The sequence below is a fragment of the Cryptomeria japonica genome, unplaced genomic scaffold, assembly GCF_030272615.1.
Source record: "Cryptomeria japonica unplaced genomic scaffold, Sugi_1.0 HiC_scaffold_84, whole genome shotgun sequence".
Classification (NCBI taxonomy): domain Eukaryota; kingdom Viridiplantae; phylum Streptophyta; class Pinopsida; order Cupressales; family Cupressaceae; genus Cryptomeria; species Cryptomeria japonica.
Window position 1 is genome coordinate 186,174 of NW_026728906.1, and position 17,760 is coordinate 203,933.

Sequence of the window (17,760 nt, forward strand, 5' to 3'; positions counted from 1 at the left end):
GGTTTTCTTCTATTTTTTTGTGTGTGCCTGGTTTATTCGTGTGTGTACCTAATGTTCAGATTGCTTTGGAAAACCAGGTTATTTCCCCTGTTGGTGAACTTTTAACTAGCACATTTTTCAAGGACTAGTGCACCCAACACCCCTATTTTGCTAAAATAGGCTCAACTGTTGAGAGATGAAAGTGGACCTTGTAATTTGCATGAATCTAATTTGTTTTGTTGTCCCATCACAACAAAATGTTTCGAAAAGGTGTGAACTTCATATAAACACAACTCCCTTTCCCATTCTAGGAATCAATGTACTCAATATAGAAAACCAAAAAACCTAGTCAATCAAGCATTCAGGGAGCGAAACGATAAAGAAGTCCCAATTTGATTATTCAATCATTGAAATATATGCTATAGCAATTATGATCAAGTGTATTATGTAATTCGTACCTAAGATAAGGTGTCATCATTTCACCATTTATCATTTTCTTAGCCTCTTTTCTTGTGGGGGCATGCATCCTATCTCATCATTATCATTGTTGAAGAGAGAACACTAATACGCGGTTTGGATAAGGTAATCCCTTATATGAAATAACCATTTCTCCCAATTTTCTCTATCTACAGGTCCAAATCCGATAACAAGAAAGTTAAAGAAAAGTAGACCAGACATTAGCAGGCATCACAAAACATTGATTGAACGAAAACCCTAAGAACAGGGCACCCAGCAGTCATTGACCCATATTTTTAAGAGGCAAGTGATCAAATATTGTCGATTTCATTTTCGATCATCTCTCAATTTTCCCTCAACTTTAGACACGGATCTCCAACGTTTCTCTCTAGTACAATTAGCTTCATATTACAGTCCCAATTTCCTCTCTATGTCTCCATCTCAGATATGTCTTACTCTTTCTATATTTCATCTTGTATCTACTACATTCTATAAAACTTAGTCATTTTACCATTGTTAGACTAGTTCATCTATAGACACTTCACTGTCTCCATCTCATGCAACAAAAGGAACAGGAACCTAATTTCGTATCCCTTCCTTAAAGACAACAACTAGTCCTATTCTTATTACTAATTATGTTGTGTCAACTAAGATCTTCTAGCTTACATTGGTCAATCGTAGGATCTTGTTTCCTCCATTTCAAGGTTTACATTGATTTATGAGATGGTATGATTATATATGCTACATAAACCAACATTTTTTAAGGTATGATCCCATATTGTATTGGTATAAAATTGGTGGTACTGAAACCAACATTGATATAGAAAAAAATAGACATTTTTATTTCTAACGTGTTTCCATCTACATCTTTCACTTGTCTTGCAATTGTGTACATTCTCATGTAAATACCAACGATGTTATACTCGCGCCCTTTTATGCTTCATACCATAATGTGACTCCTCTAATTCCATAAGACCAGGAGTGCGCAAGGAGTGTAATGCTTCGTGTGGTTCATGTAACTAAACTCGGCTTCTATTTGTAGATATGAGCAAAGGTTGTGTTTTTATCACTTAAAATGTGCTTTATATGTTTTCTTAAATGCTCACATATACATACTGGTGGCATAAAATGAAAGTAAGCGTGTAGGACTCAATAGAATATAAAATAGTGACTAGTGATTTAGAACTTTCCTTGGTGTAACCCAATAAAAAATATTGAAAAGAATGGAGTTGTACCCTCATCTCTAGTATCAATTAAATGCAAGATTCACAAGCCAACTTCTCAATTTGAGTCTTAAATACAAAGTGGACATTACCTAGCACTTATGTAATTTCGTACAATATTGTATTCTTGTGGAAAGAGCTTGCTTAACAATATGCTCGAGTTCTACGCTCATTGACTAATTCTCTCCAATGACAAAACTTATGTTTCCATGAGTTGAAATCTAGAATCTCCATTTCCAAGTGTTGCACCATCTTATTACTCGACGTTTTTCTTCATCCAAATCTATTGATTGATATCTTCATTATTTTATAGTCTCTCTTTTCAATGTCTTCCCCCAAGCTAAACTATGCAACCAAATAGCGTTCACTTCCTTGTCAACCTCAATCAAAACCTAGAATAAAAAACATGCACCTAGCTATCAAATATGGAATAAAATACATGCACTTGTCTAAAACAAATTAGCACTTCCCTAAATAAATCATGTAGAAAACTTTCTCCAATACCAACCGATCGATAATCAAATCGAATATTCCATTCTAATCTCACCATCGCTGATTTTTGTTCTCTTCACTTATGTGCCGATCCAATGCACTATGCTACTGATGTGAACATTCAGAAAGCCAAAATTGGTATCTTCTACATCTACACCTTCCACTTGTCTTGAAATTTTGTATGTGGTCAAATTTTGTGCCTACAATGTTATACATAATATTTCGCACCCCTTTGTGATTTATAACAATATGTCACCCCTGTAATACCACAAGACTATTTAATAAAGAGTATGTTGATTGAATAAGATTTATGTATTTGAAATATGCTTCTTTTTTGTTGTGAGCATGTACTATGTTTTTCATCAACTCAAGACATTATTGTTGCAGTTTCTTAAGAATTTGAGTATCTGCAGTAGTTGCATAGAATGAAAATGAGCAAGCTTCAAAGACATAGGTTATATAGACATCGAAGGCATGAAAGAAGAGGTCGTGAAGCTTTAGAATGAACTGATGTATGAAGCTCTATTTTATTAGATCATTTATAAATGCATGGGAAAAGTAGAAGATTATGATATTTGCAGATCTCACTGATAATGTATGAGTTATATCTATTATCTTATTCTTGATGGAAATGCGATTGCCAATTTCTCAATATGACGACACTTTTATCTTCTTCGTATCAATCAACAAATACCTTGAGATATTGGAAATTATATTCAAAATGCGCTTACAACTTACCTTAAAATGTGTTACAGCAAAGTGAAATTTTAATGTTGTCATCAAAGGGACAAAACGACATCAATATTTAATTTTCAATCTTTGGAATATGATGAGGACATACTGATGTCCAAAACAGATGCTATGAATGGCACAAGAGGACGCCAATAACCCTAAAATGATAGTTTTATTCAACGGTTAATTTTCAATCTTTGGAATATGATGAGGACATGCTGATGTCCAAAACAGATGCTATGAATGGCACAAGAGGACGCCAATAACCCTAAAATGATAGTTTTATTCAACGGTGAGAAAAAAGAATTGGGAAAGACGGTCTTCATTGGGAGACCTCTTGTTTGTTTTGTTTAGTATGCGAATTTCTTTTGAATGTAATTCACCAGTTCCTGGGTGATGCGGAAGGCCTTGCTCAAAACGGAATCGGGGAGAGGGGGATTCGCCGCAAACAGAGAATTGGCGATTGTCTGAACTCCGGGAAACTGGCTGCTCAATCCAGCTATGGCCACTGCATTTTCATGCCCCACATTCTGCTGGAAATGAACAAGTGCCTTTGGAAACACAAACACATCTCCCTTCTCCAAAGTTTTGCTGAAAAATTTGTTGCTGGTGTCAATGAAACCCACAAGAAGCTGGCCTTCCAGTAAAACAAGAACTTCGGTGGCTCTTGGGTGTGTGTGAGGAGGATTTATTCCACCCACTGCGTAGTCGATGCGGACCAACGATATTCCAAACGTATTGAGGCCTGGTATCTGTTTAACGTTCGCCATCGTTACGTTGGAGCCCACATCATTGTCGGTGTTCCCTGCCTGCCCAAGTCCCCGGAAGAAGAAATCGTTTGCTGAAACTTGCATTGGGTCTTTGCAAACGAACCCGTTCACCAAAACTGTTTAAAACAAGATCAAATCAATCTGTCTGTTAGTAACTCGACTCGTCTAATAAGCAAATCATTATCATTGTTTATGTATAAATATTCTCACTCACCGTTGCTTTCCTCATCTGCAACGCAGAAATCTTGCAAGGGATCCGGATCCCCTGCCATGACCCTGTCGCTGTAACAGCATATCAACAGAAAAAGTCCCAACGTGAAGTAAATCATGCGGTTAGCCATTGTAATAGAAACGCAGACACAAGAGATCAGGATATGAATGTCTATTACAAACCCATTACACGCTTTATATAGCCCAAACCATAACTCTCCGCAAAGACTAATTCATCTTGACTCCGTATATTTCACGGATCCTTCCAGAGTTGTTGCTCTTTTCCTTACGTCACACTAAGTCTTACTGCATGTGGTTGTCTCGCCTGCTACCGCAGATGTATTCTCACCATCCTTTCATTAACGTTGAAATTTTCTATCTTCTCCCTGCCCTGCTGCGTATGCCTATCTCAAGATCAACTTACCTCCTGCCTTACACGTATTCTCGCCATCGCCATCATTTTAGTAATGTGGAATTGTTTAGACTTAATTGGAACGGTGGGCTTCTTCAAAGGAAACAATATATAAATCTTTCTCCACCGTGGGAGAATCGGTATGAGAGGAAAGTTTCTTTCTTGGAGTTGGATATTGGCCTAAAGACTGTCCATGCTTTGTACCCTTTTTCAATGAGATTTTTATCTCTCGTCATTTAAATTAATTTATGTTATTCAATGTTTATTTCTCAGATTGTCTATGTTCTAGGACAGAAAAACATTGCTCAAAATAACTTATGTTCATTTACTTTACATTGAATGCGTTGATTAGAATATCTATTTCACATCCATCTACAATTTTGAAGTCAAGTAGGTGTATTACTTTTCTTTAGCAGTTTTGGAGACCTAAATTATAGGTTTAAGACAACATATGCAAACATAAGAACCAATTTATGGAGGATAAATGTATAAGAAGATAGATTTTGGAGAGGTATTCTACAAGAAAAAAAACTTTTTGGTGGTGTTGAGAATCCCATCTTGGAAGAGACCATGTTGTCCAAGGGATCTAGTATTTAGAATTATTTAAGATCGTTTTATTTTTCCAAACCCTAGAGGGTAGATGGGTAGCGGAAATAGAATCCGGTTTTGACATTACAATTCACTAGAATCCATCACCTCTATAAGATATAACCTTATTAAGACGTTGATGTCTGATTTTCAGAATGTCATGGGTGAGTAGTTTGAATGCATCTTGAACTACCTTGGGTCAAGGTACAACAGTGACTAAAAATCGTACCGCTTCCAATACTCATAACTATAATGAATGTAAACCGCGATATTTTAGAGAAAAGAGCCTTCATTCTCAAACTGTTGATGGGTGCGAAAACATTGCTCACGTTGCGTTGAGTGCGTTGCTTAGATTGTCTCTTTCACATCCATCTACAGTTGAACTCGGCCAAAATTTAATCTTTAGGTGAGTGTGTTGTTGTAAATGAAGTAGGTGTCTTTTCTAGCAGTTTTGGAGATCAAAATTTTACCTTTAGGTGAGTGAATTCTCTTTAATAAAGTAGGTTTACTACTTTTTCTAATGTTTGAGATCTGTCTATTTCCATTTTTCGACACCAAAACTTTTCGTCCAGTTGACTGCATTGTCCTCTCGATTCTCCTTTTAACAAAGTACATACAGTTGATTTAGATGATTTATTTTTTATTATTTTTGTGAGATATATGTTTATTTAATATTTTTTTTAACTTAATGTTTTGATGAATTAGTTGTTTGGGGTAACTAAATAGGAAAATATAATATTAAAGATTATTTTTTTCCTCTTACTTCAATCAAATATATGAGAAAAGTATTTCATATTGATTAGACATTTCATTTTATTTATTTTTATTTATATTGATTGAATTTTCTTTTCTTTTATATCAAATAATATGACAATTATAAATAGTTTATAAAAAATATTCAATTTGAGAAGTAAAAAATGCGTTAAAAGTGATATATTGGGATGATTCTTGGTTGGGAAACGTTTAGTTCCATGATCCCTTGTTTACCTATCAAGAATTATCTTTTTACTCTCTTTGGATAAGGGTGGCTAACTAATGAACTTTTTACAATTAAGAAATCAAAGTGATCAACAATCGAATATAAGGAACAAATAGAGTGAGAGGGGGAATAAAATTCTACACCTGATCGATTCATGATTATAATAAGTGGTTCATATTATAGAAGAGCAAGTCAATAAAACAGTTTGGTCATATTTTACGCTAGTATAATCTCAGTTTTCTTGATAACTACTCGAGTACATTTTTTTTTAATATCTCTCATAGGTTTTACCTTGTCTTTCATACCACACTCACAATCTCCAATTCCCCATTGAGTTTCCACAAATGACTAATACGAAAGGTAAATCTACATCCATGTAAGAGCATGGACACCGGGAGTGATCTAATATTGGATGCAATTAAGTGAGGAATATTTTTTGAATGAATCCCTATACTTTTGGACCCTTTAATGACATGGTTTGCATAAGTAAGAAAATGTTTATTAATGTAGAGAGCATGGTTTTAGGTACTTTTCTATGTGGAGGTGATACAAATAGGCATGGGTAGCCTATGCGGTTACAGATGATTGTGGTTCTTCCATCAACGCTATTCTCTTTTTTATTGAATGATATGGTGTAATAGAAAAGTCAAGAATATACAACTAGCAATTGCACCTTGGTGTGCAATATGTACGCCGAATAGATGTGGAATGATTATTAAAAAAAATTGATCTATTTTTTCATATATTTGTGCAACACGTGAGATAAATTAGCAAACCATTTAGTAAATGATATTATTTATTCAACAAAGGTCTCAACATTTGAAAAAATTATAGATCCAAATCAACTATGCATCTACTTAAACGGACAAATGCAATCAAACAAAACCCTTAAACCGGGAATATAATCGAGTTCCATTACCAATATTCTTATGTTTTGTTTGAAATAGGGAGAGAAGGAGAGAGGGAGATATAGGGATATAAAGAGAGAGATAGAGGAGGAAGAGTGAGGGAAAGATAAAGGAGTGAGGAGATAGAGTTAGGCGATAAATATAGAGAGGAAGATAGAGATCGAGATTGATATAGATATGGAGAAGAATAGGGATATGGATATGAGAGGAAGAGATAAAGAGAGAGGAGAGAGAAATAGATAGAGATAGAAGAGATAAATATATAGAGAGGGGGAGAGAGAATGAGCGAGGGATAACTTTGAATCAATTGTGCATTCATTAATACAAACCAAACATAAGTGAAAGAAAACCTTTCAATCAAAAGATAATTGAACTCCATTACCAATAGGCTCATGTTATGTTTGCAATAGTGAGAGGGGAGATATGAATAGATAAAGAGAGCGAGACATGTCTGGAGATAGGGTGACAGAGGAAGAGAGAGCTAGAGATGGGAATGAAGAGAGGGAGGTGGCAAAGAAATAGATGGTTAAAGAGAGTGAGACGTGCCTAGATAGAGTGAGAGAGGATGAAAAGGACAAATAAAGAGAGATATAGTTGTAGAGGGATAAGGAGAAATTAAGATAAAGATTAGGAGATAGAAACGGATAGAAAAGAAGAGATACAAAGATACAAAAGGGGAGAGAGAGAGAGAGGGAGGGAGGGATATTTTTGGGCCAATTTGTAATTCAAACTCGTTAATGAAGATGTTAACATAGGTTGACACCTAGTATGGTGGTTATACCTTTTGTAAATCTTTGAACCAATAGTAATAGTATTAACATAGTATTGAATTATTTGTAATTGCCATGTATAACCTCATTTTGTGTGTTTTGTCACGTATGCACTATCCTTTAGTGCATTATCCACTTATACTTCTCAGTACATAATACATCTGAGGAATTTTGTAGATAGAGTGGCAAGGGAAGAAGTTACATAGAAGTTGTATACTTCAACACTTCTCTTGTTTGTATTTATTTCTCACATTTGGGAGTCTTAAATTACACACTATAATTATTTTCTCGATATCCATACTTGCCTTGCTTTAGCTTTACAAACAACCTTATGACCACACATAATAAGGTCAAGTCATCCTAAAGCCCATACAACCTTGCATCCCTCTAATGACATGTGTGGTTAATAATCACATTCTAAACTGAATTAACAATAGCTTCGATTTTATGTCCAACGACCATTAAGTTTAATTTAATCTAAATTGTTCTATTGATCTAGATTCTCCTTTAAATAAGAATAATATTTAAGAAGTCATAAACATATAATTTAATATTAAATTTTTTAAATACATAATTAATTATTTTAATATTATAAACTTTTAAAAGCAATAAATATTAATAGATAAAAATTTCAAAATAAATTAAAACAAATTATTTTTAAAATTCAAAATATAATTTAAAAATAATAATATATAGAACTTTTTACATTTTTAAAAATACTAAAAAATCGAACTATTTCAACAATGAGGTTTAGACCAACCATGCACTACAATTTGCAATCAACAAATAACAAATGGTATGAGCACTAAGTAATTCATCATATATCTTCGCATTTCTCCATCATAATCAGTAAAATTCAATTAACTTTGAGAAGTAACAAGAACCCATGCAAAATGTAGAAAGACAGCACAAACATCCACCATATCTTCAACAAAACTTATGTATTAATTTCAACAAGTCTTGGAAACAATCTCTAGCTTCCTCCTCCTACTCTACTTTCTAACAGTTCTGCTCTACTCTATTATCCACCTATTAACCTTTAAAAATGAGAAGGCAAACCTTATATAGAAGTCTTGATACAAATGAATGTCCGAGATTGATTTGAATTTAATGGCCGAGATTTAACCATGAAACCCTAATTAGGGCTAGTTATAACAACAACCACTTTAACCAATGAGAAAACTACAACACTTTGGGCACATGTCCCTCTTTGAATGTGGATCAATGAGAAATGAGATTAGGTACATTGAATAATATTTGATGTAATGCCATATGTCACTTGCTCCTCCTTTGATGAGTTAGGTTCAATACACCTACAAGAACTGACTTGGCATCACTGAATTGGTCTATGATGATCAAGCACCACCTTAGCTTGCATGTCTCCCTAGCAATATGTCGACACTCAACATCATCCAATTGCTTGATGTGATGGTTCATATTCTCAAATTGCATCCTCTTGAAAATCAAGTTTCTAGCTTTGATTAACTCTTCTAAAACTATTTATAACATGTAATTTTTTTCATATCAGTTATCTTTTTCTTGAATAATATTTTAGGAGATTGACAAAATACCTAGGTTTACATTTATTATACTTTTAGTATTGTTATCTATTCTTTCATTGTGGTAGATGTAAAATGTTTCTATCATAATTTTGTGGGATACATATATGACTAATCCATTACAATACAAGGAACATTTTGGAGCACCAACAACAACTACGTATTTAGACTTTGTTAGTGTATCTGAATGTTCCTTCTAGATAAATTTTAGAGTTGATATTAGCTTGTTAGGATGTTGGTTTCTTGGGATTCTATGCCTGTGTGTGATGACATTTCATTATATTAATTAAAATATTTCTAATTGATAGAGTTTCTATTTTATTTATGATTTTAATATACATATTTATATAATTTATAAAAAACTTTTCAATAAAATATTTAATATATTTATAAAAATCTTTATCATAATAATGTATATTTAATTCAAATAAAAATTTCTATCTTAATTTGTTTTAAATTTAATGAAAAATAAATAAATAAGTATAAATTATTTTGTAATTTATGAAATAGGCTCATGACAATAACTGCATAGTTACTCTCTAGTTGGTATGATGTCAAAAAAATTAGATGCACGTAACATCATTTGGCTACCAGTTGGAGGAATTGTTGAAGAGATTGTATGGTTAATTAGTAACTTATATTTCATAAGTTTTATTTTTCAAAAAGCTTTGAATGAAACCTACACTAGATGTGTGTGCATGTAACCACCCAGATGATGGAACTTTACTACATTTTGTGTAGTATAATTCACGAAATGATACTTCATCATTAAAATATGTGAACAATTTTTAAAATAACCAAATTGGAAAGAGCATAAACAATACGGGGGCAAAAAGAACACAAAATATGCACTAGGAACTATTATTGTCTTCCTCCATAAAAGCCTCCACAAAAAAGTGCTTGTAATAGGAATAAATCTCTGGAAGCAATTATTCTCATCCAAAATTCATGTAACAAAGATTCATAGTTGACAAAGGATCTTTTCATCAGCAATGGAACAAGGGACACTATAGCCTAAAAAGGCAAACGTGACTACCAAAATAAAGTAAAACTAGATGAGGCCATGAGGCAAAACAAAATCTCCACATGCCCTCTAATGCTAGATAACTGGTCTAAGTGGTGCAAAACATGACCTTGAAGAACTCAAGTAACGGTAAAAAAAGGTTAAAAATTAGACCAAGAAGGAGTCTTGCGGCCTTGTAAATAGCCAAAATGACATTCATGCAAGGAAAAATTAATAGAGAAAGACAAAACAGTTTTATTCAAATTGTTCAAAATTCATGCAAAAATAGATAAGCAACATATGCAACTCTAAGATTGACCAAAAATTGATTTGATTTGACAATATTTATGTTAACAACAGCCAAGAGGGAAGAATGAGAGGGGGGTGAATCAGTCTTCACCGGAATAACAAACTTTACCGCAAAACACAGATTTGATAAACTGCAGTAATAAGACAGATAAGAAAATTAATAGCACAACACACAACACTAAGATTTTGATGCGCAAAACCCAGTTAAGCGAAAAACCATGGTGGGAACCTACCCACAGTAAGATGATACTCTACAATAGTATGTGAAAATATTACAATGAGGAATGCACATGCATTCAGGCACACTGCCTAGAGCTCACTGCTCAAATAATATTTGCTCGGAAGGCTACAACCCTTAGGGAAGTCTCACTGACTCGCAATAAGATTTGGACTACAATTTGAAAGAAATGAACGGAAAGAATAGCATCTCCAAATAGAATCTCACCACAAACTCAACATCGAAGGATACATCACATGTTCGCACACAAACCTCTCTCTGATAATGAAGACACAACATCAAACAACCAAATTACATGACTATATCACCTATATATATAATTTATCAACCTTGATAACAAGGTCGGCTAAACCCTCGACCCTCAATTAAAAAATTACATCACACGATACAAACACTGACCACCAGACCAATATAGTGGTTTACATAGCATAGCATGGTTCTAGGTCAAATTCCCAAACACATAACTCCACCGAAAATCACGCAAAGATCAATCGCAACACGCTACACCACCAGAAATGGTGCATAACACACAAATCATCACTGGTTGATAGAAACCACCAAAAACTCACACAACGATAAATACAGATTGCCAAAACAAATAGGACATAATTAAAAAAAATACCAGCAAGCACATTAGAATCATCCACAATAGCTGCACCAACACTACTTTTCAAATCTTCATCGGTCAACGTCTGAAAGCTAAAGAACACAACCAATCAACAACGGCCAGGAAGAAAGATAACTTGCGGAGAACCAAATCATGATTCAACTGAAATTAAGATACACAAGACCTTCCCAAGAAATATCCCAAAATCTCAGCACCAGATCTGATCACACCAAAATATACCAGAGGATATACCGAACTCTGCGAAACAGTGATCAACAAAGCATCGCTACAAACCGGATCAGAAAATCTTCCCAATCTGCAATCACCAGAGAAAATCATAGGAATATGTTGACATCAATGACCACAACATATCCTAGCATGACCAACAATATCCAACAATTTATGCCAAAACAACCACTTTATATCACTAGTTCAAATCAAATATCTATGCCAAAAGATCAGCCTATGCAAATTTTACCACACCAGAAAGTGCCAAAAAGCCAGCACACAAGGATCGGCTTTTTAATAAAATATCCCAAACCTTTACACATGCAGATTGACCATAGTAAAATAATTGATCGTCTTATTAAAATTGAAGACAAATCATCTTTTAGCTAATTAAGCGCTTCCACTATCCACACAATAATGTGTTCCTAAAAAATCGCCCTACAGTAGAGCTTCAAATTTGTCAACTTGGTCTCCATGATCAACAATTTAATAAAAAATATATATAATTTAAAATACACTAATCAACCATGAAATAAAATCTCCTATTTTTATTTTATTATTTATACGATGAATTTTATAAACTTCAATTCATCGGGATTTTTAAAATCACAGTAGAAACACCTTCGGATTATCATGTCCTCACAAGAACACAAAAATATTATGGCACAAATCCACATTCCTTTCAGATGCTCAACCTCAATCAAAACCTCTATAAATCTGCAGTCATAATTAAAATAAATTACAAACATGTGAGTACCAAAAAACTAGTGGAGCTCAAAAAAAGAAAATGCACAGATTGAGATGAATGATAAGCTCTTAATATCTTTGATCAACTTAGGGGTGATTAAAAATACATATCTAATACAGTTCCACCTATAATATCAGATGCTATCTAGAATCATGTAATGTTTCATGGATAAGATTAACATAACCAGGCATTATTCTAACAACTAACCATCTAGCAAACTTACATAGAAGAATATTCTAGTTAGAATATCATACACTAACAACACATAGCTTGAAAAATTGGCGTAGGCTATTTTGGGTTCATGGAGGTGCGAGCAAACGTTAATCTATAGTAAGTGAAATTGCTCAAACCCACAAAAAGGTCATTTGGAGCTCGTCGATTTTGCACAAGTCACGAGTTTTCTCTTGCACAAGTGTTTATCCTTTTGTAGACTACGGTCTTCTTCAGCATGGTTTTCTATGTGGTTTTCTTCTATTTTTTTGTGTGTGCCTGGTTTATTCGTGTGTGTACCTAATGTTCAGATTGCTTTGGAAAACCAGGTTATTTCCCCTGTTGGTGAACTTTTAACTAGCACATTTTTCAAGGACTAGTGCACCCAACACCCCTATTTTGCTAAAATAGGCTCAACTGTTGAGAGATGAAAGTGGACCTTGTAATTTGCATGAATCTAATTTGTTTTGTTGTCCCATCACAACAAAATGTTTCGAAAAGGTGTGAACTTCATATAAACACAACTCCCTTTCCCATTCTAGGAATCAATGTACTCAATATAGAAAACCAAAAAACCTAGTCAATCAAGCATTCAGGGAGCGAAACGATAAAGAAGTCCCAATTTGATTATTCAATCATTGAAATATATGCTATAGCAATTATGATCAAGTGTATTATGTAATTCGTACCTAAGATAAGGTGTCATCATTTCACCATTTATCATTTGCTTAGCCTCTTTTCTTGTGGGGGCATGCATCCTATCTCATCATTATCATTGTTGAAGAGAGAACACTAATACGCGGTTTGGATAAGGTAATCCCTTATATGAAATAACCATTTCTCCCAATTTTCTCTATCTACAGGTCCAAATCCGATAACAAGAAAGTTAAAGAAAAGTAGACCAGACATTAGCAGGCATCACAAAACATTGATTGAACGAAAACCCTAAGAACAGGGCACCCAGCAGTCATTGACCCATATTTTTAAGAGGCAAGTGATCAAATATTGTCGATTTCATTTTCGATCATCTCTCAATTTTCCCTCAACTTTAGACACGGATCTCCAACGTTTCTCTCTAGTACAATTAGCTTCATATTACAGTCCCAATTTCCTCTCTATGTCTCCATCTCAGATATGTCTTACTCTTTCTATATTTCATCTTGTATCTACTACATTCTATAAAACTTAGTCATTTTACCATTGTTAGACTAGTTCATCTATAGACACTTCACTGTCTCCATCTCATGCAACAAAAGGAACAGGAACCTAATTTCGTATCCCTTCCTTAAAGACAACAACTAGTCCTATTCTTATTACTAATTATGTTGTGTCAACTAAGATCTTCTAGCTTACATTGGTCAATCGTAGGATCTTGTTTCCTCCATTTCAAGGTTTACATTGATTTATGAGATGGTATGATTATATATGCTACATAAACCAACATTTTTTAAGGTATGATCCCATATTGTATTGGTATAAAATTGGTGGTACTGAAACCAACATTGATATAGAAAAAAATAGACATTTTTATTTCTAACGTGTTTCCATCTACATCTTTCACTTGTCTTGCAATTGTGTACATTCTCATGTAAATACCAACGATGTTATACTCGCGCCCTTTTATGCTTCATACCATAATGTGACTCCTCTAATTCCATAAGACCAGGAGTGCGCAAGGAGTGTAATGCTTCGTGTGGTTCATGTAACTAAACTCGGCTTCTATTTGTAGATATGAGCAAAGGTTGTGTTTTTATCACTTAAAATGTGCTTTATATGTTTTCTTAAATGCTCACATATACATACTGGTGGCATAAAATGAAAGTAAGCGTGTAGGACTCAATAGAATATAAAATAGTGACTAGTGATTTAGAACTTTCCTTGGTGTAACCCAATAAAAAATATTGAAAAGAATGGAGTTGTACCCTCATCTCTAGTATCAATTAAATGCAAGATTCACAAGCCAACTTCTCAATTTGAGTCTTAAATACAAAGTGGACATTACCTAGCACTTATGTAATTTCGTACAATATTGTATTCTTGTGGAAAGAGCTTGCTTAACAATATGCTCGAGTTCTACGCTCATTGACTAATTCTCTCCAATGACAAAACTTATGTTTCCATGAGTTGAAATCTAGAATCTCCATTTCCAAGTGTTGCACCATCTTATTACTCGACGTTTTTCTTCATCCAAATCTATTGATTGATATCTTCATTATTTTATAGTCTCTCTTTTCAATGTCTTCCCCCAAGCTAAACTATGCAACCAAATAGCGTTCACTTCCTTGTCAACCTCAATCAAAACCTAGAATAAAAAACATGCACCTAGCTATCAAATATGGAATAAAATACATGCACTTGTCTAAAACAAATTAGCACTTCCCTAAATAAATCATGTAGAAAACTTTCTCCAATACCAACCGATCGATAATCAAATCGAATATTCCATTCTAATCTCACCATCGCTGATTTTTGTTCTCTTCACTTATGTGCCGATCCAATGCACTATGCTACTGATGTGAACATTCAGAAAGCCAAAATTGGTATCTTCTACATCTACACCTTCCACTTGTCTTGAAATTTTGTATGTGGTCAAATTTTGTGCCTACAATGTTATACATAATATTTCGCACCCCTTTGTGATTTATAACAATATGTCACCCCTGTAATACCACAAGACTATTTAATAAAGAGTATGTTGATTGAATAAGATTTATGTATTTGAAATATGCTTCTTTTTTGTTGTGAGCATGTACTATGTTTTTCATCAACTCAAGACATTATTGTTGCAGTTTCTTAAGAATTTGAGTATCTGCAGTAGTTGCATAGAATGAAAATGAGCAAGCTTCAAAGACATAGGTTATATAGACATCGAAGGCATGAAAGAAGAGGTCGTGAAGCTTTAGAATGAACTGATGTATGAAGCTCTATTTTATTAGATCATTTATAAATGCATGGGAAAAGTAGAAGATTATGATATTTGCAGATCTCACTGATAATGTATGAGTTATATCTATTATCTTATTCTTGATGGAAATGCGATTGCCAATTTCTCAATATGACGACACTTTTATCTTCTTCGTATCAATCAACAAATACCTTGAGATATTGGAAATTATATTCAAAATGCGCTTACAACTTACCTTAAAATGTGTTACAGCAAAGTGAAATTTTAATGTTGTCATCAAAGGGACAAAACGACATCAATATTTAATTTTCAATCTTTGGAATATGATGAGGACATACTGATGTCCAAAACAGATGCTATGAATGGCACAAGAGGACGCCAATAACCCTAAAATGATAGTTTTATTCAACGGTTAATTTTCAATCTTTGGAATATGATGAGGACATGCTGATGTCCAAAACAGATGCTATGAATGGCACAAGAGGACGCCAATAACCCTAAAATGATAGTTTTATTCAACGGTGAGAAAAAAGAATTGGGAAAGACGGTCTTCATTGGGAGACCTCTTGTTTGTTTTGTTTAGTATGCGAATTTCTTTTGAATGTAATTCACCAGTTCCTGGGTGATGCGGAAGGCCTTGCTCAAAACGGAATCGGGGAGAGGGGGATTCGCCGCAAACAGAGAATTGGCGATTGTCTGAACTCCGGGAAACTGGCTGCTCAATCCAGCTATGGCCACTGCATTTTCATGCCCCACATTCTGCTGGAAATGAACAAGTGCCTTTGGAAACACAAACACATCTCCCTTCTCCAAAGTTTTGCTGAAAAATTTGTTGCTGGTGTCAATGAAACCCACAAGAAGCTGGCCTTCCAGTAAAACAAGAACTTCGGTGGCTCTTGGGTGTGTGTGAGGAGGATTTATTCCACCCACTGCGTAGTCGATGCGGACCAACGATATTCCAAACGTATTGAGGCCTGGTATCTGTTTAACGTTCGCCATCGTTACGTTGGAGCCCACATCATTGTCGGTGTTCCCTGCCTGCCCAAGTCCCCGGAAGAAGAAATCGTTTGCTGAAACTTGCATTGGGTCTTTGCAAACGAACCCGTTCACCAAAACTGTTTAAAACAAGATCAAATCAATCTGTCTGTTAGTAACTCGACTCGTCTAATAAGCAAATCATTATCATTGTTTATGTATAAATATTCTCACTCACCGTTGCTTTCCTCATCTGCAACGCAGAAATCTTGCAAGGGATCCGGATCCCCTGCCATGACCCTGTCGCTGTAACAGCATATCAACAGAAAAAGTCCCAACGTGAAGTAAATCATGCGGTTAGCCATTGTAATAGAAACGCAGACACAAGAGATCAGGATATGAATGTCTATTACAAACCCATTACACGCTTTATATAGCCCAAACCATAACTCTCCGCAAAGACTAATTCATCTTGACTCCGTATATTTCACGGATCCTTCCAGAGTTGTTGCTCTTTTCCTTACGTCACACTAAGTCTTACTGCATGTGGTTGTCTCGCCTGCTACCGCAGATGTATTCTCACCATCCTTTCATTAACGTTGAAATTTTCTATCTTCTCCCTGCCCTGCTGCGTATGCCTATCTCAAGATCAACTTACCTCCTGCCTTACACGTATTCTCGCCATCGCCATCATTTTAGTAATGTGGAATTGTTTAGACTTAATTGGAACGGTGGGCTTCTTCAAAGGAAACAATATATAAATCTTTCTCCACCGTGGGAGAATCGGTATGAGAGGAAAGTTTCTTTCTTGGAGTTGGATATTGGCCTAAAGACTGTCCATGCTTTGTACCCTTTTTCAATGAGATTTTTATCTCTCGTCATTTAAATTAATTTATGTTATTCAATGTTTATTTCTCAGATTGTCTATGTTCTAGGACAGAAAAACATTGCTCAAAATAACTTATGTTCATTTACTTTACATTGAATGCGTTGATTAGAATATCTATTTCACATCCATCTACAATTTTGAAGTCAAGTAGGTGTATTACTTTTCTTTAGCAGTTTTGGAGACCTAAATTATAGGTTTAAGACAACATATGCAAACATAAGAACCAATTTATGGAGGATAAATGTATAAGAAGATAGATTTTGGAGAGGTATTCTACAAGAAAAAAAACTTTTTGGTGGTGTTGAGAATCCCATCTTGGAAGAGACCATGTTGTCCAAGGGATCTAGTATTTAGAATTATTTAAGATCGTTTTATTTTTCCAAACCCTAGAGGGTAGATGGGTAGCGGAAATAGAATCCGGTTTTGACATTACAATTCACTAGAATCCATCACCTCTATAAGATATAACCTTATTAAGACGTTGATGTCTGATTTTCAGAATGTCATGGGTGAGTAGTTTGAATGCATCTTGAACTACCTTGGGTCAAGGTACAACAGTGACTAAAAATC

At 34.5% G+C, this 17,760-nt stretch overlaps 2 protein-coding genes across 2 annotated transcripts; both read right to left on the bottom strand.

The window, feature by feature from the left end:
- Positions 1-3,232: 3,232 nt before the first annotated feature.
- Positions 3,233-3,924, bottom strand: LOC131864363 (putative germin-like protein 2-2). Its single transcript, XM_059215207.1, has 2 exons — positions 3,867-3,924; positions 3,233-3,768 (listed from the first exon to the last, which is right to left on the bottom strand). Exons 1-2 carry the CDS (start codon positions 3,922-3,924, stop codon positions 3,233-3,235), a joined length of 594 nt encoding a protein of 197 aa, XP_059071190.1.
- An 11,981-nt stretch (positions 3,925-15,905) lies between these two features.
- LOC131864364 (putative germin-like protein 2-1) lies at positions 15,906-16,666 on the bottom strand. Its single transcript, XM_059215208.1, has 2 exons — positions 16,540-16,666; positions 15,906-16,441 (listed from the first exon to the last, which is right to left on the bottom strand). Exons 1-2 carry the CDS (start codon positions 16,664-16,666, stop codon positions 15,906-15,908), a joined length of 663 nt encoding a protein of 220 aa, XP_059071191.1.
- Positions 16,667-17,760: the final 1,094 nt, after the last annotated feature.

Bases quoted from the DNA above. Each gene is read 5' to 3' on its own strand.
- LOC131864364 (XM_059215208.1), bottom strand. From the start codon at position 16,666: ATGGCTAACCGCATGATTTACTTCACGTTGGGACTTTTTCTGTTGATA. The intron at 16,442-16,539 runs GTGAGTGAGAAT...TGTTTTAAACAG, and splicing joins TGCAGATGAGGAAAGCAACG to TTTTGGTGAACGGGTTCGTT.
- LOC131864363 (XM_059215207.1), bottom strand. From the start codon at position 3,924: ATGGCAGGGGATCCGGATCCCTTGCAAGATTTCTGCGTTGCAGATGAG. The intron at 3,769-3,866 runs GTGAGTGAGAAT...TGTTTTAAACAG, and splicing joins TGCAGATGAGGAAAGCAACG to TTTTGGTGAACGGGTTCGTT.